The 23,933-nt window shown below is 43.0% G+C and overlaps 3 protein-coding genes and 1 long non-coding RNA gene across 4 annotated transcripts in view; 2 read left to right on the plus strand and 2 right to left on the minus strand.

Moving 5' to 3' along the window:
* Positions 1–55: 55 nt before the first annotated feature.
* trmt2a (tRNA methyltransferase 2A) lies at positions 56–7,690 on the minus strand. Its single transcript, XM_086112514.1, has 12 exons — positions 7,617–7,690; positions 6,391–7,002; positions 6,185–6,293; positions 4,270–4,451; positions 3,091–3,205; positions 2,865–2,980; positions 1,445–1,556; positions 1,141–1,263; positions 920–995; positions 672–788; positions 503–599; positions 56–424 (listed from the first exon to the last, which is right to left on the minus strand). Exons 2-12 carry the CDS (start codon positions 6,996–6,998, stop codon positions 247–249), a joined length of 1,833 nt encoding a protein of 610 aa, XP_085968640.1. The 5' UTR covers positions 6,999–7,002; positions 7,617–7,690; the 3' UTR covers positions 56–246.
* Positions 7,691–8,151: 461 nt separating this feature from the next.
* On the plus strand, positions 8,152–12,850 carry ranbp1 (RAN binding protein 1). Its single transcript, XM_086111954.1, has 6 exons — positions 8,152–8,316; positions 9,381–9,514; positions 9,587–9,744; positions 10,881–11,009; positions 11,168–11,236; positions 11,678–12,850. Exons 1-6 carry the CDS (start codon positions 8,302–8,304, stop codon positions 11,806–11,808), a joined length of 636 nt encoding a protein of 211 aa, XP_085968080.1. The 5' UTR covers positions 8,152–8,301; the 3' UTR covers positions 11,809–12,850.
* LOC147204713 (uncharacterized) lies at positions 9,754–10,660 on the plus strand. The gene is made up of 2 exons (XR_015100983.1): positions 9,754–10,180; positions 10,278–10,660. It is a non-coding gene; the product is annotated as an uncharacterized LOC147204713 (long non-coding RNA).
* Positions 12,851–14,723: 1,873 nt separating the features above from the next.
* The window catches only part of zdhhc8b (zDHHC palmitoyltransferase 8b), a 51,767-nt gene continuing 42,557 nt past the window's right edge, over positions 14,724–23,933 (minus strand). The window contains exons 2-11 of the mRNA XM_086112158.1: positions 22,629–22,750; positions 20,778–20,935; positions 20,226–20,398; positions 19,999–20,101; positions 19,394–19,485; positions 19,018–19,150; positions 17,762–17,867; positions 16,895–17,001; positions 15,722–16,791; positions 14,724–15,180 (exon numbers count right to left, since the gene is read on the minus strand). Of these exons, the coding sequence (XP_085968284.1) occupies positions 15,048–15,180; positions 15,722–16,791; positions 16,895–17,001; positions 17,762–17,867; positions 19,018–19,150; positions 19,394–19,485; positions 19,999–20,101; positions 20,226–20,398; positions 20,778–20,935; positions 22,629–22,750 (2,197 nt within the window). The 3' untranslated portion in view covers positions 14,724–15,047. The remainder of the gene's footprint in view (positions 15,181–15,721; positions 16,792–16,894; positions 17,002–17,761; positions 17,868–19,017; positions 19,151–19,393; positions 19,486–19,998; positions 20,102–20,225; positions 20,399–20,777; positions 20,936–22,628; positions 22,751–23,933) is intronic.

The following is a 23,933-nucleotide window of genomic DNA, read 5'->3' on the forward strand; positions in this document are numbered from 1 at the left end:
CCTGTGGTATTCAAAATATGAATTACACGGTAAAATATTTTCGATTCCGAAGCAGTGTTTTGGAACTGAATGTTTTATTCCAAAAGAAATAGGCAGCCTAAATCAAGAGGTGAAACTATTAAAAAGAAAAAGTGCCGCTACTTTTCCTACGGAAGCTACATTTCTGATGAGAGGGAACGTAAAAGGCGTACATCTACTAAACAGAATGAATTGCAATCGTGAATTGCCACATATTTGCAAACAAACTTAAGATGAACATACAGTTTCTTTCTGATCGTTGGTATGTCGCTGGGAGTTGTAGTCCACTCTCTCAAAGAGGAGAACCATTTCAAAATGTGCTGTCTGAGGAAACAAATCCACGGCCATGGCTCGCACAGGCTGGAATGGCGCTCCGTGAACTCTGTTGGAGGGTGCCCTGCACAGGCTATAAAAAAATTTTAGAATCTTGTCGAAACATGTTTTCAAAGTGGCAATTAGGCGTATGAAAAGGTTTAAAACTCACTCAATGAAGTTATTCATGGCCGCTTTGGCGTTGCACGCCACATAAATCAGCCTCTTGAGATGCTCTGCTCTCCTAATGGCGAGTATCACCTTGGAATCTGTTTGTTAACACGGCACCATTATATAAATAAAACATGATCACATTAAGACATGACGTTTTATAGACGTACGTAAGCCTGCCCTCGGTGGATCTACGATGGCTGTCACTTTGGGTGACACAAGAGCATTGAGAATATTGGGGAACAAATCTTCAGCTTTCCCGCAGTGAAACTCGACATTGCTGAGCCCTTGGGTTGAGAAAGATTAAAAGCCATGAGCTCGTCACTTATATGAACACCGGCTGAAGTTTCAAGATGCCTATTAGACAACTTGCACCAGCCGTATTTCACATCCATCGTTCATACCCGAGGGCACTCACCGTTAAGTTTTGCATTAACTTCGGCATCCTCCACTGCCTCCTGGCAAAGTTCGATTCCAATTACTTTCTTGACCCTCTGTAGAACCGCCACCCCAAAAAACACACAAATCTCATTTACATTTCTGGGCATCACATCTCGTCCAGCAATTATGCAGTTGTGTGTACGCGTGTATAAGTATTGCCTTACAAAAAATGCATACAAAACGAGTATGCCCCATTACCTTAGCCAGAGAAATGCCAATAGTTCCTGTCCCACAGCACACATCCAGAACTATGCTTTCCTGATCCAGTTGCGCCCACTCCCCGACTGCAGAATACAGAACTTCTGCTCCTGCTGTATTTACCTATCAGGTTGTTCAAACAATGGAAGAGGTTCAGCGTTAGCTTGTTGAACGAAGAAAAAAATATATATATATATAGATCATGTGATTGTGAGACAAACATGCTGTGTATTGACCGGAAATTACAGTGCATGCCCCCCCCCCCCTCCCCAACCATGAAGTCGTAAAATGTAACGTTTCTTACCTGAAAGAAGGAATGAGGAGATATTCTGAATTGTAAACCAAGAAGTTCCTCGTGGATGCAGCCATCTCCTGCAACCAGCTCACAGGGCAAATCTTCAATGTTCGGAGATTTTCTTCAGCCGCCAGGAAAAAAAAAAAAAAATCATTCTTCAATAAAAACGTTACTGTCATCTAATCACAGAGGCTTGCAAAGTTGACATTACATACCTTTATACGGTCGCTTGCGTAGTGAACATACTTTGTCAATTCATTAGGTACAGCTGCGCAATATCATTGCATCGTGTGATACAATGCATCGTCTCCTCACTTAACGTTTAAGATCATGAAACATGTAAATATCAGACAAAGATAACCCAAGTTAACATAAATTGGGAAGCAGAACCAAAATCTGCTTCAGTTTGCAATCGCAAACTTTTGTCCAAACATTCTCCCTGAGGATATTGTGGTAAAGTGCAGAATTGATGGTTCCATCAATCACAGCAAGCGAAGGCCTGAAGTAGCAGCGGACCATCACACAACCACCGCTACGTTTGACTGTTGGTATGATGTTCTTTCTTCTGAAATGCTATGTTAAATTTACACCAGATATCATTGAGATACATAGCTCCCAGTTTAACTTTCGGCCCATCAGTCCATAGAATATGCTGCCAAACATCTTGGGACTCATTCAGATATTGGGTTTTTTTCTTCTTCTTTTGCATGAGTAAGATGAGCCTTTGTGTTCTTTATGCTGTCATTTTTTTGCACGGTCTCTTCCTGTTTGTGGAGGCGAGTGAGGCCAGCGGTTCTTCTCACCATGATTTGCTTCCGTCCGGCGGCTTTAGGAATGGCTTTATATCCCTTTCCAGACTGATAAATGTCAATGACTTTATTTCTTATCGGTCCTTGAATTCATTCCGCCCATGGTATTTTATTGTAGCTTTTTGAAATCTTTTGGCCGACTTCATTTTGTTGGACGGGTTCTAGTTAGTTATTTCTTGATTGAACACATCTGGAGATAATCAGGCTTTGCTATGGTCAGTGAAAATGAACAGAAAACTGTGATAAGCCACGTTAAATTCATGATAGAACAAGAAGGGATAAGTACTTTTTCACACAGGGTCGGGGAGCTTTAAATATATATACACCGGTATATTTTTTCTCTTCATAAATCGAATCACCATTTTATCAACTGCGTTTTGTTTACTTTGGTTATCTTTGTCTGAGCCTTACATTTGTTTGATGATCTTAAAAATTAACGTGGGCAGACTGCAACAAAGCAAGAGAATTTTTACAAGAAATACTCTTTCGTGGCACTGTACATTAGCTGCGTTGAAAACGCTGCCTGAACAAACAATTGTTCTGAGTCTTGATTCATATGCTGCGCCCCTCGCCCCAAGCAAAATTAATTGAAGTCAACACCAGATGACTTTTCTCCTCACCTTTGGCCCTCTCTGACAAAGTAAAGAGAGGTGATGCCGCTGTCTTTGCCCTCTTCCTCTGAAAAGTATTTCTTCATGGAGCTCTTTAATGCATCAAGTTCTGTTTCTTCAAGTTTCTAGCAAATTGTTGAAAATGTTTCAATTAGAACGAGAACCTCCAGGGAAGGCTCATCAGTAAAGAAATGTGAATGCCTATCTTATGATCACAACTCTGTCTGCGTATTACCTGCGGGTTGAAGAAGACTATAGCCATGGCTTGCTTGGTCCTGGTGGTCCGAACGGTCAGCTGCTTCCAGTGTCCCTCGTAAGTTTCAGGACTGTACACGGTGTAAGGTGTTAACCTGTGCGATCAGTTAACATTATTACGGCAAAGGGAATCAAATATGAAATATGCTATTACCAATGCTACCATAACATTTAGCCTGTGTTCATTTATCTATATGCATTTCCTCGTCTCATATGTCAATCTGGATGGAGTACATTTCTTTTATGACAGAGATATTCTTCCAAAGCTAACCTCAATTAAGTTAGTTTATATTGGTCAAAACAGGTTCGTTTTTTGTTTGTTTGTTTTAAACAGCGTGTTGATGTGTCTTTAGAACGATTGCACGTTTGGCACCAAATAACATTTTACATGGTACATTTCATTTTTAACAAATGCTGTGAAACGTCTTCTTCTCTCTTAAAATCTTTTGTACTCATCATTGTTTTGGTCTTTTGAATGAAGAGATTCTTGATGAAACTACCTGCATCCATCCGTCCATTTTTTCGATCCGCTTTATCCTCACAAGGGTCGAGGGGGGTGCCGGAGCCTATCCCAGCTGTCTTCGGGCAGTAGGCGGGGTACACCCTGAACCGGTTGCCAGCCAATCGCAGGGCACACAGAGACGAACAAACATCCACGCTCACACTCACACCTAGGGACAATTTAGAGTGTTCAATCAGCCTGCCATGCATGTTTTTGGAATGTGGGAGGAAACCCACGCAGGCCCGGGGAGAACATGCAAACTCCACACAGAGACCTGGAATTGAACCCGGTACCTCTGCTCTGTGACGTCAGCGCGCTAACCACCGGGCCGCCGAAACTACCTCCTATTAGCAATTAAGAGTCTATATTTCTCTGCCCCTTGTATCATAGCTCACCTACAGTAATTCATTACAGGAGTTTAATTCAAAACTCAATTTCACCAATAAATGAGTTATGCATATAGAAATTGGTAGGTCCTGGTATCATGTGTATCTGTAACTTGATAACATGATAAGCTGTGCACTGCGGTAACGTCTGTCCCTGAAAGGGTTCATTAATATAGGGGTTTGACTTTTTGAATATAACTCCCGGAATGAATTGTAGTAAATATTAAGACCTACCTACATGATATTGTATGATTCATTTATTGACACACACCTGATGAATTTTTGAAAGTCATGGACAATTTTCTTGGCCTCAGCTGAGACATGGCACGCCTCCTCTGGCCCCACCACAGCACAGGAGCCTCCCTTATATTTCCCCAGGCGGAAGCCGACAGTCTTATCTTCCCCGTCCGCACCCACAGAGATGAGGAATTCGCACTTGTTTCTGTACTCCGTCTGCCAGTACACACAAGGGTTGGACACCACTGCATTTGAAAAGGCAATATTTAACCCCAACCGCCATTTGAATTGATGTTTTATGTTCTGTTATTGTACTGATGTTTAATCATATTATTCAGTGACCTTGAGTGCCCTGAAAGATGGCAATAAATCAAATGTATTATTTATTAATGATTATTAAATGAGCCACAAAAATACCTCAGCCATTTAAATAAATGGTGCTTATAATATATAGTACATACCTGACCAGTCTACATACAGTACAGTTGGTGGACATAGAGAAGGGTATTCGACCGTGTCACTTATTCAATCTGTTGTGGCGAGTTACAGGAGTACGCTGTACTGGAACCCCGTTCAATCCCTGTACAACCCGCAGTGCGTCCAATAAATTTTCTATGAGTGTTGGACTCTGTCAAGATTGCCCTTGGTCACCGATTATGTTTCTAATTTTTTTGGACAGAATTTCGGAGCACAGTTGAAGCCTTAAGGGGTCTGCTTTGGTGTCCTGAGTATTACATCTGTGCTTTTTCTAGAGCTGTCTTCAGCTCTCGGGTGCAGCTGTTCGCAGATGACAAATAGGGTAAGAAGCTCGATCAACCCGGAGAGCTTCATCGTAGTGCCTCTGCTCTTTCACATTGAGAGGAGCCAGGTTAGGTGGCTCAAGCGTACAAAGGTGTTTTAGGCATGTCGCACCAGAAGAAGGCCTTGAGTAGGGGTCGGCAACCCAAAATGTTGAAAGAGCCATACAGGACAAAAACAAACAAAAAACAAATATAAATAAAAAAAATAAAAGCTTTCTAGAAAACCTACAATGAAGGAAACACATGCTGTATGTATGTAGGAGACTGGACTATCTCAGAATTGTTTATGTTATTCATTCCTTTGTTGTGTGTTCACAAACGCCTCCATAGAATTTATTTTGTAATTTCCTCGCTTGATTTTTTTTGTTTTGTTTTGTTTTGGTGCATTATTCTCGCTTTTCTTAGTGTCAGTGAAGTGATCATTAATTTCCTTTTTTCGGAGGCTGTCTTTGAACGCCTCTCGAGTCGAACGAGAAGAGAGAAGGCACAGAGTTGCACGCAGACGTGTCTGTGTTTGTCGAGACTGCTAAAAGCATAAATAAAGTGTACGTTTAAAAAAAAAACACCACCACAGCTCTCCTTTTTCGGAGCTGCAACGTGTGTCTATATCTATTTGAGCTATATTAGCCAACTATCAAAATCTTTTTCCATTTTCAAACATTTTTTATAAAGCTCCAGGGAACCACTAGATGTCACCAAAGAGCCGCAAACGGCTCTGGAGCCACGTGTTACCGACCCCCGGCCTTGGGGAACGCAAGGCATGCTGGAAAGATATTTCCCAGCTAGCTTGGGAACGATGGCTGCTGAGGGGAACGTTTCCTTAGCCTAAGCGGTTGCGCACGTGACCTGACCCCAGATGAGTGGAAGAAGATAGATGGATGAATATATTCCATTGATTAGACCACTACCCAAATGTTTGTTCGAGCTACTCCCAATGCTGCATGGCATTGTCAAGTACAGTATTGCCACAATTTATATAGGACTCCCAACCGTGTCAGGTTTCATATTCTTCTGTGCAGTCAAAAGGTAAAGTTGTTGCACTTTGCTCATGAAATAAAGACAGGCAATGACCGTCCGTCACTGAGCTCAGGAAATTCTATTCCAGAAATTCCACAACATACAGGAAGTGTATATTGTTCTCACACAAACCTGTGTCGGGGATGGACAAATTGCTTCTAGGGGGCAGCACATTTTGTTGTGTTTTCCTTTCACATCAAAGAGCAATGGCAGCATGGCTTTGTTGGTGCTTGCAATCTCTCTAATGGGAAAACAACACAGAATTTAGCATGGAAAAGGATCGTGAAAGGAGTTATACTTTCCTGAGGTTCCCATAGAAATGGATAACTTGCGCTCACTTGGCCAGCCTCTGCAGAACCGCTACCACATTTTGCTCCTTCCTCCTCAGCTGCTCCTCATAGGGAACGTTCCACAGGGGAGTCACCACGTTGGCGATCTGAACACTCAGCGGCTGCTCCTTTTCGTCACCTTCTGCTCGTTTGGAAGGAGGTTGCCCTCCCTGACCTTCGCCTTCCTCCTGCTTCCTCTTCCTCTGAATGGGATCGGCTTTAGGCTTGGCCAGTCTGACGCTCAACACCTGGCCCTTCCACTGCATGCCGTGCACCATCTTCATGGCCTTGTCGCGCTCCGCCTCGTTCTTAAAAGTGACAAAAGCAAACGTCTGCTTGCCAAACAGCTTGATCTTGTGCGGGTTGAGGCCGTGCTTGGCCAGGAATTTCTTCAAGTCATTGAAGCCGATGAACTTGGGAAGATTCCGGATCTCCACTTTGAAGATCTCAGACGTAAAAAGGTCTTGCTTGATGTAGCCATAAAGGCCGGGGTCCGATGACACCTCACCTTCCTCTGCAGGACTGACATGATCTGTGGAGTCAGCGGGGAGGTCAGCAGTGTCCCCTGCTTCCGGGGCACCTGCTTCACTCACAGGGCTGCTACTAAAGTCTTCCATGACACTGTTGCCAAGAAAAACAAAAAAATCATTTTAAGAATTTAAGGAACACACAATTCACACAAAATAAAGATTGTTGGTGATTAAAAGAAATGACACAGTCAAATGATGTCAAAACGTTTTCCGCCATTCATATAACCCATAACCTGTATAATTTAGTTGAAAAGTAAAATTAAGATGAGCTAATGTGATTGCATAAGGGTTCGTTAAATTGTGGCAAGTGTGTGCTCAACATGTGCTTGAATGTAATTTATGATGAGTTATTTCGGAACACAGTCATAGCCCAGTTATAAGATGGTGTGAAGCCTTGTGAAACCACATAATCTCATGTTTAATTTTATGTACCGTACCTGTCTAAATGATTTTATTTTGTTTCCGATGATTTGTACGGAATAGAGGTCACATTAATAATGGAAAATGGTTTGAATTCATCTAATTTTACTTACATTAAAATAAATAAACACTGGGGAATGTTGTTTTCAGAATAGAGACTTTTTCATAACGTTGGAAAGCAACAGAACAAGGAGTTCTAAACAAAATATTAGCAAAGCTAGAAAGACTTTGTTATCCTACCACGATATCAAAAGTAGAAATTTGATATTTAGAGCTGTGCCTTACCCTTTTGTGCTACTTTGAAACACGCACTGAAGGTTCAGGAAGCTGCCATATTGATGAAACCACGTGGCGTTGTATGTGAACTTTGAACTTTCTTAAAGTGACACATACAAATATTTGTTTCCGGCCGAAGAGGTCTCGTCTCTCCCATGCATTTCATTAGTGGGAATTTTATGAATGAAGACGGCAAGAATGTGAAAAATGTTCAGCCAAGTGCAGTGGTTTGCCTCTGAGAAGAATCCACATGACGCCAAACCTTCCTCGCAACATGTACACAAATGTTTATTATTTAATTTAACACGAACGCGGCATTGAATTATTATTATTATTATTATTATTATCATTATTATTATTATTGCTACTACTACTACTACTATAAATAATACGATGCAGTTAATACACGTAAAATAGAATACGTCCAAACAGCTAAAATTCACCATTAAGCCGCACAAGTAGAAGCCCACCAACAGTGTTGCCATTATTTACCGAAGAATATGCAGTATTTTGCTTGTGGGGAATAAACAAAACAGTCGTGGCTGCACCACGTACGTCCAATCGTGATGACGCAATGAGCAAATTCGGCGCGCGAAACCTGCAACAGGAAGTAAGAATCGCTGAGGAAAACGGCGACCTGTTTAGGATTTGAATCTTCAAGTTAACTTCATAATCTGCAAACATCTACAATATTATGGCAGACCCAAAGGTGAGATCGTCATTAGTAACTCATCGAAAGTGTCCTGATTGTTTCCAAATAAGAATTTGTGGAATAAACCCACATTGAGCGCTTCATAATTGGCCGAAGTTTGAAAGCGTTCAAACTGCCGACAATGAGTTGGAGATGCTACAGGAGCTAATTGGCGGCTTTCCTGCTTTACGTTTGAGGGGAAAAAAGATACCGGACTTGAAGTTTTCAAGGCTTGACTCGAGTTTCAAGCGTTTTTTTTCCTGAAGGTTTTATCCAGCGCGCCGAATTGTGCTGCAGCCGGTGAGCACGACGCCATTAGCTGCTTAGCGTAGTTAGATGCTAACAGCTAAATCAGTGTTACACTCCTCTTTGAATGTTGACAAGGTCATCGCGAGCCTCTGAGCCAAGTCTCGCTCATTTGTACAGCCAAGTGCTTTCGCCCTGCAGGTTTTATGGGGTGGTGTTAGTTCGGTTGCCTTGCCTTTGTTCTCCAGGCACAGCGGTTGCTAACGGCCATCTAGCTAATATTAGCGCGTGCCAGCGTGTTTCACACATTATCCTGCAGATTGCGCAATCGCTAGTCACCAAATAGACGGGCTAAACGAAACCACGCCATTCTTTTTTACGGTTAACGGATTTGGTTGTGGCACGTCTTGAATGCACATTTGCTCTTCTCTAGCATCCTCGCGCAAGGCCTTGTTGCTGTACTAGCAAACTTTGGAGCCAGTCCTTGCTGATACAAAGTTAAAATGAATGTGCCTTAGAAGGAACTTACTTGTTTTGTAGTCCAGCTAAATGTGGTGTATCTTTGCAGCCAGTGGTTGTTTTTTGTCTGGGGGGGGGGGGGGGCTGCTGTCGACCACTCTTTTGTCGATGTCAATTCTTTACATGAATTTTCCCCGATATGACAATTAAAAAAAAGATTATAATAATCATTATGTAACCCTTTTGGGGACAGCGTTGTTACAGTGGACATCTTCTGTTATCAGGTTACAGGGTGCATGAAAGGGTTAATCACAGTGCACCTTTTTCCGTGGAGATACATCAACAGAAATATCTCATCTTTGTCTGTGACCCATTAGGACCAAGAAGAGCATGAAACCACTGCAGAAGTTGCAGAAGACTCCAGCCATGACCCACAATTTGAACCAATTGTGAGCCTTCCTGAGCAGGAAGTGAAAACGTTAGAAGAAGATGAAGAGGAAATTTTCAAAATGTAAGTGGCATACGAGTCTGCTTATTGTCTTTCATGCGTTGTCGTTATTGTGGGCTTCCTTGGTTTTTGCAGGCGAGCTAAACTGTACCGGTTTGCCTCTGAAATTGACCCACCCGAGTGGAAGGAGAGAGGCACCGGTGATGTCAAGCTGCTCAGGCACAGAGACAAGGGCACAATCCGCCTGCTAATGAGGAGAGATCGTACTTTGAAGCTTTGTGCCAATCATCAGAGTGAGTCTTGTTACTGTCTGAACTTGATTTCAGTGCATTTAAGATAGGAAAACCTTTATTAGTCTCGCAATGGAGAAATTCCCAATTCACAGCAGCAAAGTTATGAAAGGAAGAAGTAGAACAACAAAATATAGGAGCTGCTGGAAAGGCAGCCACTCTCGCGGCGCCATTTTGAAGTCAAAATAACAAAAATAACACAACACAACACATAGGACACAAACAGTCGTGCAATCTTCACCACTATTCTGCATCCACTTTGTTGTCTGAAGCAGTTATAGATGAAAGAGGAGAGGATCGAAGTGTCCTTTCACCAGTGGATCAGAGACGTCATGCTGAAAAATGTGCACACGTCTGCTACAAGCTAAGTTCTGAAAGCAAACAACAAAGCTGTAGCGTCCATTGACGAAAAGAGATTAGTTCACTTCTCCTGTCCCACGTAATCCGCTTCAAACTCCAAGCCGCGACTCCCATTTCCAAATCCGCATCGGCGCTCCGCGCTAACGCTCCTTTCTTCTCATCGTCGGCTCCTCAAGACTTACATCCATCCAGTCGCAGACCGTTCAACAGCACCGATCTCTCCGCTGAACAAAGCGAGGCTGTGAAAAATGCTGCCCATTCCAGGCGCAAGACACAAGCGCCCCGGCCGGGACTGTCCAGCAACGACAGTCAAATGGCGCCGACATTCCTCCCAGTCAAAACCAGTACTGGTATACCCATGCTGCCGAGAAGGCGCAACCACCAAGCACCGAGTCTCCTCCTTGATGAATTTTAATACTAAATGGGAATTCGGAATGTGCTTCAAGCAGATTTGCTAGCAGAAGTTAGGAAATGATTACAAGTAGGCATGTGCGGATATTAGATTCTCACAGTATGGTAACCATGAACAAAAATACCCCCCCCCCCCCCCCCAATAAAAGAGAGAAATATAAAAAAAAGATCATCAATGACATACCGATTGAGTGGGTATTGAAACCGTGACTTTTTAAAACAACGGCAACTCTTTAATCAGCCCATGACTATTTCAATGTTATTTTTTAGTGGAGTTATTTGGCTAATTATAATATAGCTTTGTTACATGAGTTAGCCATCCTGTGTCCAATCCATGTTCATATGGTTGCCCCTCTTGTGAATACCAGTTGTACCGATGATGGAACTGAAGCCCAACGCTGGCAGCGACAGAGCTTGGGTGTGGAACACACTAGCGGATTATGCCGATGAAGAACCCAAACCCGAGCTTCTGGCTATACGCTTTTTAAATGCAGAAAGTAAGTCATTCTTATTTGCAAAACTGTATCCGCTCTTGGTCCAAATCTTCCCCTAGACTTTGAGTAGCCACCTTCAGAAGTTAGTTTTGGTCAATGTAATATGATATGAGCAAACTTGCGCTGTGTGGAAATTTTGGTAAGCTCTATTCTCTCTCCAGATGCTCAGAAGTTCAAATTGAAGTTTGACGAATGCAAAGACGTCATCCGAAACAAATTAGAGGAGTCTGGTATGTAAGACACAACTATCCTTTCCTAATTTGTATCACCTGATGGAGTCTTTCTGGGACTAACAAATATTTTGGAGAATGCTATTCCTATTTTTTATATATATATAATTTATAAATATACATGTGTGTGTGTGTATATCAGTAGATCAGTATATACATACTTGTAGGATGTACAAATCACGCCCAAGATGGGTTTACTTTCCACTGACACACTCTTCTTCGCTGCTGACTCTGGCTCAGCACTTTTTCTGTCTGCTACATAAACATGCAGAGTGTAATACATGACTGGGTTGTGTCAAATCCTGTCTTACTTTGTTCTGCTACACCAACATGCCTTGTACTGTCCCCACTGTAAAATCTGCTAATGGTCTTCCCTGAGCAATGTTAGATGTCGATGCCGTATGTTGACTTCTTGATTCAATTTAATTGTTTTCACCACAGATGACGCTGACAGTGCAATCAAAGTGGTGGAGAAACTGGAGGAGCTCTCGGTAAAAGACAAGAAGGAAGGTGAAAAGGTGACTGAGAAGAAAGAAGAGTCGAAGCAGGTGAAGGCTGAGGAAAAGAATTGAGAGAGAAGAACTTTCCATACTGGTCTTCAATTGATCCGTTTTCCTCTTTTTTTTCTACAATAGACTCTAAAGGAACTCAATTTGGACACTTGACATTAGTTGTTTTTTTGTTGGTTTTGTTTTTTTCTCTCTTTTTTTAATGCTCCGTTTTGCCTCACAAGTCCTTAATACCACTTTCAGAAGCAAACAACCAAAATATTGAAAGTATGACGGTGAAGTCACCCTTCCTTTTACTTACCCCTTCTCTTCAAAACATCATTGGAAGAACACACTTTTCAATTCTTCTCATCAACACTTTAATGTTACTTGTGACAAACTGAAGAGGCTTGTGATTGAGATGATTCCCACATTGGGGTATTTAGTTTGTAGCTTATATTTGGGTTTTTTTTTTTTTTAATTATTATTTTTGTAGAAAGAGGACACTGTAGCCTGCTTGTTAGCAGCACACGGTCAGGGACCAGACCAGGCGTCATGGAAGAGCATTTTCTATTACATCCCATGATGCAGTTCAAATGGCTGTTGGCCTCTCCATGCTTCTGCTGTTCCCGGCATCAAGTAAATCATGTCAGTGGAGACGTGTAGGAGTAGTTTTTTTTTTTGTTGTTTTTTTGGTAGTTATTTTTGGGGTTGGGGGGCAGGTTCATTTTGACATCACATCTGTGTAGAGCCAATAAGCAGAGGGTCTGCGGTTTAGGACCATCCGATGCACTTAGACTAAATTTCATTTTGTCTCAAAACATTTGAACGTTAATAAGTCCAAAGTCAGCAGTTCATCAGAGTTTGCTCGAGCCCCACTCCAATTGAAGTTCCTCATCACCAGGAATTCTCTCTGTAACATTCCCTGCTTATTAGCATGTGAAATCTCTCCCCAGCCATCCTGCTCACATCCATTTCTTCTCACCAAACATTTCTGAACCTCAAAAATGCATCCAAGTGCCAGTGCATCTGTAAATACTTGTACATGGATGAAATGTTGCTTCTCATTTGCACTCAAAAAGATTGGATATGTTTCCTCCACCTTTGAATAAAACACTGTCAACCACTTTTGCATTCACTCCAGCATTCTTGTAACAAGTGGTCTTAGATTTTTCTGGTTGTTAATCGCATTATGATTTTTTTTTTCCGCACCATTTTTTGTTGGTATAGCTCGAAAAAGAATTAACACATTTTTAAAAGTATAATTATCTCAATTGACACTTTATTGACTGCTCAGGTTTCTTCTTCACAAAAATAGGAACATCCATAGCATTGTCTATATTTTAATACAATGAACTCAGTATTGAAATGTTTTGAAAAGTAAATCAGATCCAGGTTGGATTTAGGATCATTGCTGACTTCTGGTAACATTTTGGGACATTTAATCATGAAGTCCATTCTCTGAAATACAGCTGGACCAATGGCAGTATAAAGGAATGACACCAGCGCTGCATGTGTGCAGCTCAAATGTGTTTGTTTGTTACCACTCTGTAGATAATCCTTTTCCTTCCCTGTGACAATTTGATAAATTCAGATTTACAGTAAATTACATGCTGTGCTATGTGGCATCACTGTACCTGGTGTGGCCTTAGATCCCTTTACTTCAAGGCAACAATGGCTGAGTATTAACAAACCAAATATTTGTTAAATCTGTCATTAACCAAATTCAGTTAGCCCTAATCACAAAGCATCTAACAGCAGACCTTTGTGTTCAGTACGCTGCTGTACCAGACAGCTATTGCATGCGTACAGAACATTACTGGCCTAAATATGACAAAAATAAAATGGTAAGACACGGGCGATTGAATATGAAAGGAAATCTTGAGGAAGAGACCACGAGCACCTTACCAATCCAAGGTGGTCTGGGGCCGTGCAACAACTGAAGCGTTTCATCTTTTAATACACTTCATTATACTCTAAAACCTTTACTGCCGGTGCACTCAACTCACTCCAGGAGTTCTCTGATGATTTTTGAATGAACAAACATGAGGAAGAAGGTGCTTTTGTCAGATGAGACCAGATTTTAACTTTTGGGCTCAATACAAAACGTTACGTTTGACACAAAAGTAACACTACACATCAGGTCAGTTCCCTCAACAAGCCCTTCTGGCTGAATTGTATAATTTCTCACATTAAAAAACAAAACAAAATCTGTTGGGCATACAGTCTACAAAATCAAACCGACCATTTTTGAAATGTTGGGTCTTCAGTATTAAACTACATACTAAAAATAAATGGGTCATATGTTAACTACCAGCCTGTATCTCTTAACATCTTCCCATTCCTGTGACTCTATTGATAAGCAAACACTGAATCAGAAAACAAATATCACTCATTAAAATAATTAAGTTTGACGGTCAAATGTTGGGTTTTCAAACTTGTCAAGTAGGAGGTAACCTGATAGTCCAGAAGAAGCCTGCACCTTTTTGTGTCTATTGGAAGGCGAGTCGAGTACTTGTCTTTAAGTCAATGAGAGAGACATTACATCAATTAAAACCTCTGCTGGTTGCGTCCATTCGTAGAAAAAAAAAAGTAATCAATTGGAAGTGGACCGAAGGTGCAGGTGTTCTTTCGGGGGCCTGGCAGTTAGAAGCACCACGGCTTGTTGAATTCTTCTCCAAGAAGGCAGAGTGTCACACTTGGGAAAAGTATGATTCCTTCGCTGAAGGTGTTCATGTTTTGTTATGTTTAGGTTTTTCCCCCAGTGACATTTTTTTTCAGTCTCACTGATGGTGTACTGGTACACTCGACTGCCTTGTGTGTGGGCAGCGCGAGATCGGTTCCAACTCAGTGATTACGTGAATGGTTATCTCTCTATATGTGCCCCGTGACTGACGGGCAACCAGTTCAGGGTATAGTCTGCCTTCCGTCCGAAGTCAGCTGGGATAAGCTCCACCAGCTCCGCCCCCCCCCCCCCCCCCCGACCCTGTTCAGGGTAAGCTGTGTTGAAAATGGATGGACGGACATTTTGTTCGGGCTGAAGCGAAAATGTGTACGGTATAGGAAATTTGGTCCAGGCCATATAAGAATATGATCTTTTGGTTCAATGAAATGACCAATACATGGACCCCCACCACAAACACGGACGGGTCTCCCATTGATAATTGGACTCAACGCATCTTTTCGCCCAAGAAAACCACACAAGCAGACTGATCCTGTGATTGAAAAATAACAAAACTCGTTTTGTATTCTACAGTTCACCCAAAAAAAACAACAACCCTAAATGTGGTTCTTGTCAGTGAAGTCGGATTCGGCGTCCCTGCTCACACCGAAATCTCATAGGTGGTGCCTCCCACGCCTGTCACCTTTTTGACGTTACCGTGGCGATTGGGACTGGCTGTGACACCCTTGGCACTCGGGTGGCAATCCATCTGGCCATTAACTTTCATGGCCTCTCTGAATAGAAACAGAAAAGCAACAAATGGTGTTCAACTCACAGACACGGAGATTCTACACAAGTAAAAGGTTATTGTTCTATGGACGGCAAAGAAAAAGGGATGAAGGGTCAGAGCGGAGCAACATGCCTCAGTTGTCCAGATGGAACGGTAATACTGTGTTGGAAATGACTACTGATGTGAAATGAGTATGTAAAAGCATGCAGAAAGAAGGAGGAATGGAAAGTCACACAACTTTATTAATCTGACAGTGATAGAAGAAAACAAAACTTTTTCTAAGGCAAAAAAAAAAAATAGATCAATTCATGGAACACATATGAATTCAGATGGAACGTCAGGATAAATAAACAGTAGGACAAACGCTGTATTACTTAATGCTACATGCTAGAAAAGAGGTACAGATTAGTGCTCATTAAATCAATGGGAGCAGGGCTCAGGACCGGACAGTTGTGTAGTCCTCCAGGCCCCAGCACCCCAGACACACACACACACACACACAGGTCAGGGGCATGCATGCAGTACCACAGGGCTAGGATTCATACCTTGCCCTGCCCAGGCGAGGTGAGTCCATCCTCTCCTGGGCACTCATGTATGAGAGTTTCTGGTGGGAGTAGGAGGGCGATCGGGGCATGGCAGGGGAGCGAGGGTGGTGGGCAGGGGAGCGATAAAGGCCCTCTGGGCCCGAGACCCTTCCGTGGTTGTTGTTGCTGCTAATGTGATCTGTGTGTAAAGAGCCAGATGAAGTCCTGGGTGCTCGGCCCAGAGTGGAGCCAGTCTGGCACAGTACAGGGGTTCTCTGGCCGTAGCTGGGCCCAACCCCCATCAGATTGTCCCTGGAGCCTCCATAAACCGGAGGTGTTGGGCCTCTGGACCCGGCACAGTGAGGCTCATCTGGATAGCAGGGGTTGGGCGGAAGGCCATATCCCCCCGAGCCTTCAAACACACCCGAGTCCTGGGCATAGATATGTGTCTGGGAATGCCCGTGTAGCATGTGTCGCTTCTCTCTCGCCTCCATTTCCTTCCGCTCTTGGATGGAGGCCATGATTGTCTGGGAGAGGTTGTCGTAGCGCACTGGGGAGGAGTCCCTGTCCCGTAGGTGAGGTGATTGACGGCCCACCCCCCTCGATGACATAACTGGACTGTAGGTGGCGGCAACCTGTTGTCTCTGCATCTCAGGCTCCCGCATGTGGCACATTTTGGTGGGCAGGTAGGGCGAGTGGAACCCCACTGGAGGCATACCACGGTGGGCCAAGCACTCGCTGGCAGCGGGCGGGGTGCTACTGGGGTTCAGCAGGCTGTCATAGGATAAGCTTCCGTTACGGTTGGAGAGCGTGTTGGGAGAAAAGATGTTCTTGTACGGGGTAGAGTTGACCGTCTTGGGCTGCAGACCTACAAGATGACCTTTCTCTGATCGTTGCTGAGCCTGCTTCAGGCTAAGAGTCCGAGAGTTGACCGGGTCAGAGTCCAGCTGGAAAGGCGAGGACTTGAAAGTGCGGTGAAGGGGGGCGTTAGTGTATTCGGGCAGATCTAAGTTTGGCTCGGATCGATAGTCGTGGCCACGAACACCCTCTTCCAAGATGGCTTGGGAATTTTGGTCATCGGGCATGACAATCTGACAAGAAAACAGAAGACATGATTGGTCTTAAATGGCAGTTTTCTGCCGTTTCTAGGATAAAAAAAAAACAAAAAACAAAAGAATAAATGCTTCATTTTACCTTGTCCCCGGCCGTATGATAGTGGACCTTCGGCATGGTGCCAAAGGATGGTCTGAATTTGTACATAGCCGGAGTGGAGGGGTGGGTCTTACCAGACAGAGAGCTTTCTGCGGTACAATCAAGACAGAGAAAATCAAATACCGTAGAGGTGGGAATTAACAAGAAGCTATCAGCCGTTTCAACACTGATAGACAACCGAATTCTACTCAGTTATGTACAGTATACAATTATCATTACATTATTATATATATTTTTTAAACTAATTCCTAAAAACACGAACACGTGTGCTCTGTTCGTCGTTGGTATGGGTTTGAACAAGTGATGGGGGGGGGCCTTTGCTGCAGTACATGAAACTACCAGCTGGTTGCAATATTGCTCCTTGGGCAGGGCAAACTGTTCCCTCCCTGACATAATGCACCAAGACAGGGTCTCTGGAGAGAAAGAACCCAATGTGTGTGTGTGTGTGTGTGTGTGTGTGCGTGCGTGTGTGTGTGTGTGCAAGCGAGTTAACAGGAGATTAATGACATTGATATTTCACAGGATTTCAAAGTAACAGATGACATCCGCACCGGGATGCATTCATACATAACGGAATGACCACACAGAGGGAAGAAGGATGTGTTTTACAATTAGCAGATACTTCATGAGGTGCACCTGCAATACAAGAAGCTGCTTGAAGTCGGTCTTTACGAAGACTTGCGTTTGTAGTCGTGTGAAATTGCACTGCAGCAGACGGTTGTTCCTAATCTTTTGGTTTCGTTATACTGTACATCCTTCAGCTCTCGGTGGTGTAATGATAGCTGGCCCATTTAAGTCCGAATAGTAAACGGATGGAGGAATGAGATGTGTGATTTTTGTGGTTCTTACCCTCACTGGAGGTCAGATGATTTTTCAGCTGGTTGTACCTGTCGGCTTTCGGGGGTAATGGCGGCTGTGTTTCTTTTTCATCCAGGCCATCAAGGCTGTTTTTGGACTACGGGGATGAGAGCAGAGCGTCAAGAACGTCCTAAACAGGTGGCTGAACAGCAGGTGCGATGGGGATCCGTGTGCGTAGGTGCGGCGACTTAGGTTCGGTTAGGCGGATATTTGAGTGATCCCAAAGGAAAGTCTGGTATCCGATTGACGCAATCGCAGTTACAAGCTGCAGCAATTAAACCAACCGCTACGATGCACAGTCACAGGTCACAGTCCGTTAAGCAGTATGTGAGAGTAATTTAAAAAAATACAAAGCAAATCAATAATGTGCATTCTGTGAAACACACTTGTATGTCCTTAAAAACGTCATAGTATGTACACTTTACTTTTTAATTGTTTGTATGCAAATAGGTCTGCGGCATGCTTGCCTACCCATTGTGTGAAATGAAGCAATCAAGTACATCTTATTTGGGCTGCGCAATTCCGAAAATATGCCTGTAGGCAACCCGAAATTTTGCCCAACTCGTTGTTGAAAGCGCAAATCAGCGCATGATCATGATTCTTTTCTGATAAGCAGTACGTATTTCATCGTTCGTCAAAACTGATGATGCGGTGGGGGGTGAAGGGGGCATTTGCGTTTGCCGATGTCTGCTGCATGCGCCGCATGCACAGATGCGCAACGCTAATTGACGTGGAATGTTTCGGCTCCGTGATGAAGTGATGCCTCCGCAAGTGGAAATAAAATGGATCTTCAAACGGGGTAGGGTCGGGTAAGCTAGGTGCAACCCATAGCTCCGCCCCCTGCTGTCATGTTAAGGAAAGCCCTACTCTGCAATGGGCCTGGAGTACAGTGGACGGCAAAAGCAGCGGCTCCTTTGCAATCAGTGGGAAAAAAAAACAAATTAAAATAAAATACAAGAAGTGGGTGTTAAATGTGCCGTTATCGTTTGTGTACTTTGACCCAAGAATGTCAGAGACATAAAACACTTCAACCACCTTTACACTAAATTAATCTTTGTCAAGGAATAATTTGGGGGGCATCAATAACCTGATTCTATCTTCTTCTATCTCAGATGCCCCCAATGAGATAATCAAACAGGTGACAATTAATGGCAGCAGCAAAGTAATGCAAAGCATAGACAGGAGTGGGTATCAGAGAGGCGCGAGTACAAAAACAAAAACTGTAGATTGAGTTCCGAAAACCTCACCTTGGAGCTGATAATGGTGCCGTGGATGCCGTTGTCATTGACTTTAATGGTGATTTGCCTGTCTGAGAGGTCCGGTCTGATAAACGGAGGTTGAATTTTGATGTGGGGCTTTTTTCGGGGGTCAAATATGTACCTGCATGGGATGAGATAACAGGCATGATCACCGTGATCTGAACCACCGAGATTTGAATTGTTGCTACAAAAAGGAAGGAGAGAAACAATACATGTACTATTGTAAATATCAGAGCCTATCCCAGCTGGACTGGTCGGCAATCACAAGTCACATATACACTTGCATTCTGGATGTACCCGAACCAATGCTGTCGTCGGCAATACAAAGCGACACACACAAGCCCGAGTACTTGGAGCATCTTACCTTGGCCCCAGAGGACTACATAAGACATATTCCACGTTGCCACAGCAACCTTTAGTGAAGGGATTTACTCCTCCACGAAACTTGCCCGTTACCTGAGGAACACATAACCTTGTTCAGAGTTTACACACACACACGCACACACATTCACAGAGAGAGAGAGAGAGAGAGAGAGAGAGAAAAGTGTTTGTATGTGTGTGTGTGTGTGTGTGTGCATTTAAGATTGTACGTATGCGATTGATCAAAGTCAGATAAAAGTCGGAATATTCGTAGCCACTTTATGATACTGTATCAAGTAACCGGTACCACTAGTCGTTTTGATCTCCAATTTCTATTAAACGAATAACAGATCATTTTAAAGACAGAGATTTTGTTTAGTTCTGACAAAAAGGCAGAGCAGTCAGTCACTCTTCAAAAGAGAATTGAAATCCAAAACAAAACACGAAAAATAACAACTCTCTTGAGTTTGAGTCATAGTTCAAACTAAAGTGAGAAATAATACAGGTTTCAACTGTTAACCGTTGAGCATGACACAAAAAAACAAGTTGTCAACTGTACAATACACGCAAGGTCGTTCTTAATATTATTCATCGATCGCGTCTGCTCACTTGTTCATTTGTGGTTCGACCTCGCGCCACAAGCACCATGTGGAAAACCGTGAGACCCACGACGGGAATAAAGAAAAGACCTGCGATACACATCACCACCAATCTGGGCATTTGGACAGTTAAGGCCAATTAAAAACCGCAGCTCAAGAAACATTTACAACACAAGATGTTGACAAGTGATCAAAAAAATGGGAAAAGGATCGTTTAAAAAAAAAAAAAAAGGATACGTGATGGTGGTGTGCAGAGCTCCCAGCTTCTCCCGGTGGTGGAGCACAAAAATGAGGCCAAAGGTGAAAACTCCCAGCATGTGAACGCTCAAAGAGAGCAGGAAGAGGAAGAAGTAGCGATAGTTTCTTCGTCCAATGCAGTTGTTGACCCAAGGACAGTGATGGTCAAAGTCCTGGGAATGAGAATGAGAATTGTATTTATTTATGTATATATGTATGTATTTATTTATTTACTTTTATCGTAATGCAAACACTCAATCCACCATCCACGGATTTACGTGGATGGTGGATTGACTTTACGACAAACACTTACGACAAACACTTAACACACATCCGTATATGTTAAGATAATTACCAAAAATGTGCACCTGCGCCATGTTTAATACGCATTCTGTATACAGTCAATGAATAATGATCAAAACAATAAGTCAAGTCAAGTCACGGCGCGGTGGTTGGAAATCACTCAATTCTCCAAGCATACTCTAAATGAGAGTCTTGCTGCGTGTAAATACGCATTCGCGTTCTCACACGCATGCATCGCGACACACCCACCTCCACGCAATTGTCACAGACACTGCAGTGGGAGCAGCGAGGCGGCCTGTAGAAGTGACAGGTGGCGCACCACTTCATCCGAACCTGAATGCCCTTGATCTCCACATTCTTGTAGAGAGGCGCTCGGAAGTCGTCGTCTTTGTCTTCATCCTCGTCCGCTGTGGCGCACAAGAACACGCCGTCAGGCAAGGACTGTTTGTGCTCATTGTATTTTTTTTTTTTTTTTTGCCGGTCGGGCAAAAAAAAACAAAACAAAAAAAAAACCCAAAGCGGTCATTATGATCACAGCTGAACAGAAAGTTAACCTCTTCGTGTTGGCCATGTGCTTCTTACGTGGGCAAAAAGCTCCCCAAAATGGGAGGAGCACAGTAAAGAAAGTAAAACACAAGCAAAATGAAATCATCTTTGACCTCAGAGAGGTTAGCTGTCACACAAAGAATTATTCAAACAACAGAAATCAGACTTAATATGATGTGTACTCTGCGTAGATATTGTACTTGACATAAAGTGCATCAAGAACAAAAAAACAAAACAAAAAACCCCCATCCAATTTTTATTTTTTGTAATTACGAGCAAAAGTGATGGCTGACCTTCACCTCAAGAGTGACACACTCGGGTAATAATGTTTCAGCTTCATTTACCAACATAGGTCACCTCTCAGGATGCACACGTTATCCATTTTAAATGGTGAAATGCTACTTGTAGACAACCGAGTAAGAACTATTACTAACATTTCAAAAAAACAAAAGGAAAAAAAATCCTCCCTTCTAACTCCGCATTGCATTTTATAGTCATGAAAATATCAACATGGCACAACTGGAAGGTTTTATTCCCCTGCATAGAGTTTGTGTGTGTGTGTGTGTGTGTGTGTGTGTGTGTGTGCGTGTGTGTGTGGGAGCATGTGATAAAATGAAGTGCTGCTGCTTTGCTCAATGGCTCCAGCGCAGGATGAAAGGTCGCTTGTGAAAAATAAAAGCGTGCAGTGTCCAAAAAGCCGATGCTGTAAACTCATTACAAGTATTTGCCATCTATCTGCTCTAAAGCATTACGTCGTTCTGGGAGCTTGAAGAAAGTACGTGCCATCGAAAAACGTGAATCCAACAATCCCCTCAGTCATTGTGTCAAACGTAACAGTGCTAGCAAATCTCTTTCAAAAGAGCAAATGACAAAAAATGACTCATGTTGATAAAATGAAAAATGTAACCTCAGCGTTGTCTTTTCAACTTGAGAAAGCTAATTTTCAGTGATTCTCTTCGCAAACATTGTTTTGGGGTTCGTCTTGGACGTCACACACGAGCGCAGCCGTCTAACATCGAACAACGTTTTGAAATGACTTCATACTTACAGGACGTGCGGTTCATAAAATTGTGCAGGCAATCATTGCTCACGCTCACCTCTGCCAAAGAAGGTCAATGTGCACCACACAGCCTTTAGATAATGACTGCGATACAGTAAGGGGCAATTTTTCCTCTCGGAAGATGTTTATGATTCACAAGCACATGACAAACACCCCCACAGGGGAGAGTTGAACCACCACTCTTTGAACCTGGATTAAGTTAGTCTGTTTCGGGAGGCATTGAAATTCCATGGCATGCAGTCCAAACACCATCGCCGAATCTTAGTGAAGTAATTTCTCAAGAATTTATGAAACTAAAAAAACAACCGAGACACCTCCTGTTGCTTGTTGTACGACACTAGTATGCTATAGAGCCGTGTTTTTGTAGAAGCAAATAAGGCACGGCGATACAAATCTTGCTCGAAAATAGTGACTTGAATGTAGAAATTGGACTTTTTCTCCAATTTCCGATCAAAATGTAAGGAACCGATGCAGGGAGCGAGCCGCACACAAACCTCTGGGGTAGACGCCGGGGTCCATGAAGGTCGCCATGCTGAAGTTGGCCAAGACGAAGAGGAAGACGAGGCCATTGTAGAGAGGCACGAGAGGGGAGATCACCTTGGCCAACCAGGGGCACCTGAAGTTAACAAATGGAAACAACATTCAGTTTCTTGTTTTGTATTCCGTCATGTTTACCTTCGTATGAGTCGACAAGCGGCCGGCAATCACAGTCAAATGCACTTTAGCTGAGCCCTTGGTCTTGTTTTGAAAAGATCAATAACCATCATAGGTAACATGATTCCAGGGCGTGAAGCAGAACAGGATAAAGTGGTTAGAGTTCAGGAAAAAAACAAAAACAAACCCAAAGAAAATGCAAAACAGCAGTGACCAGAAATACAGGAATGCCTTTGAATTGGACAAGATCGATGTCGAGAGGATGACCCTAAATAAACTCTGTCTGTTCAAGCTACTATTAAAACGATTTGGTGTACACTAAGGGTGTCAAACTCATATTTGTCGCGGGCCACATTATAATTACCGATTCCCTTGGAGGGCCGTTATGACTGTAAAACCATATGAAGAAGTCAAGAATCATGGTTTATTTAACTATAGTTTAAACTCTCTAAACTCTCTTATATATTACATACGAGAATTTAAAATTGTGGTACAGTTTTTAGCAAGCATCATAGAAGCCGAAATGTTTGATTTGCTTTTGCGGGCCACAACAAATGATGTGGCGGGCCAGATCTGGCCCCCGGGCCTTGAGTTTGAAACCTGCGGTGTACACTCTTGCTTCCTAACGCTGAATCGACACTGCGACAGGGCAAACTAGAGGCGACTTTGACACTAGTTGGTGAATCTTCATATCCTTTTTAACATTTCCATGACATCGGTTCCAACAGTCGTTCATTCAGATCGGTTCATGCGGCTCTTGAATGGCTCCGCTGCCTTCCCACCACACGGAGCCTGGCTCGAGCCATCAATTCTTCAGTTTCCCCATTTCGATTTGCATGGACAGTGACTTTTTCCTCAGTCACTGCTGAAAAATGTTCACCTGCTGAAAATCTCAGCAAGAGTTCAGCACAATCCCCTCAACTCAAAGGTCAAAACTCACCCATCGGTCACTCAAGCAATTCTGTTCGTCCGAGTTCCCTCAAGATCGAAATATGTCGCAATTAAGAATGAAAGACAATCCTGTGAAGGAAGAATCACAGTTGCTTCATGTGTCTTGACATGGTGACAGATGGTTTCAACTCGATTGCGTTTTCAGGTCGACTCTCGGGTGCTGCGCGATACTGTACAGTATCTGCATTGCGTTG

The sequence above is a fragment of the Hippocampus guttulatus genome, chromosome 5 (assembly GCF_054856545.1).
Source record: "Hippocampus guttulatus isolate MCC_2025c chromosome 5, RoL_Hgut_1.0, whole genome shotgun sequence".
Taxonomy (NCBI): domain Eukaryota; kingdom Metazoa; phylum Chordata; class Actinopteri; order Syngnathiformes; family Syngnathidae; genus Hippocampus; species Hippocampus guttulatus.

Bases quoted from the DNA above. Each gene is read 5' to 3' on its own strand.
- trmt2a (XM_086112514.1), bottom strand. From the start codon at position 6,998: ATGGAAGACTTTAGTAGCAGCCCTGTGAGTGAAGCAGGTGCCCCGGAA. The intron at 3,206-4,269 runs GTGTGTGTCAAT...CTGATCGCACAG, and splicing joins GACTTTCAAAAATTCATCAG to GTTAACACCTTACACCGTGT. The intron at 789-919 runs GTGAGTGCCCTC...TCTCAACCCAAG, and splicing joins AGTTAATGCAAAACTTAACG to GGCTCAGCAATGTCGAGTTT.
- ranbp1 (XM_086111954.1), top strand. The intron at 9,515-9,586 runs GTAAGTGGCATA...TGGTTTTTGCAG, and splicing joins GAAGAGGAAATTTTCAAAAT to GCGAGCTAAACTGTACCGGT. The intron at 9,745-10,880 runs GTGAGTCTTGTT...TGTGAATACCAG, and splicing joins GCTTTGTGCCAATCATCAGA to TTGTACCGATGATGGAACTG.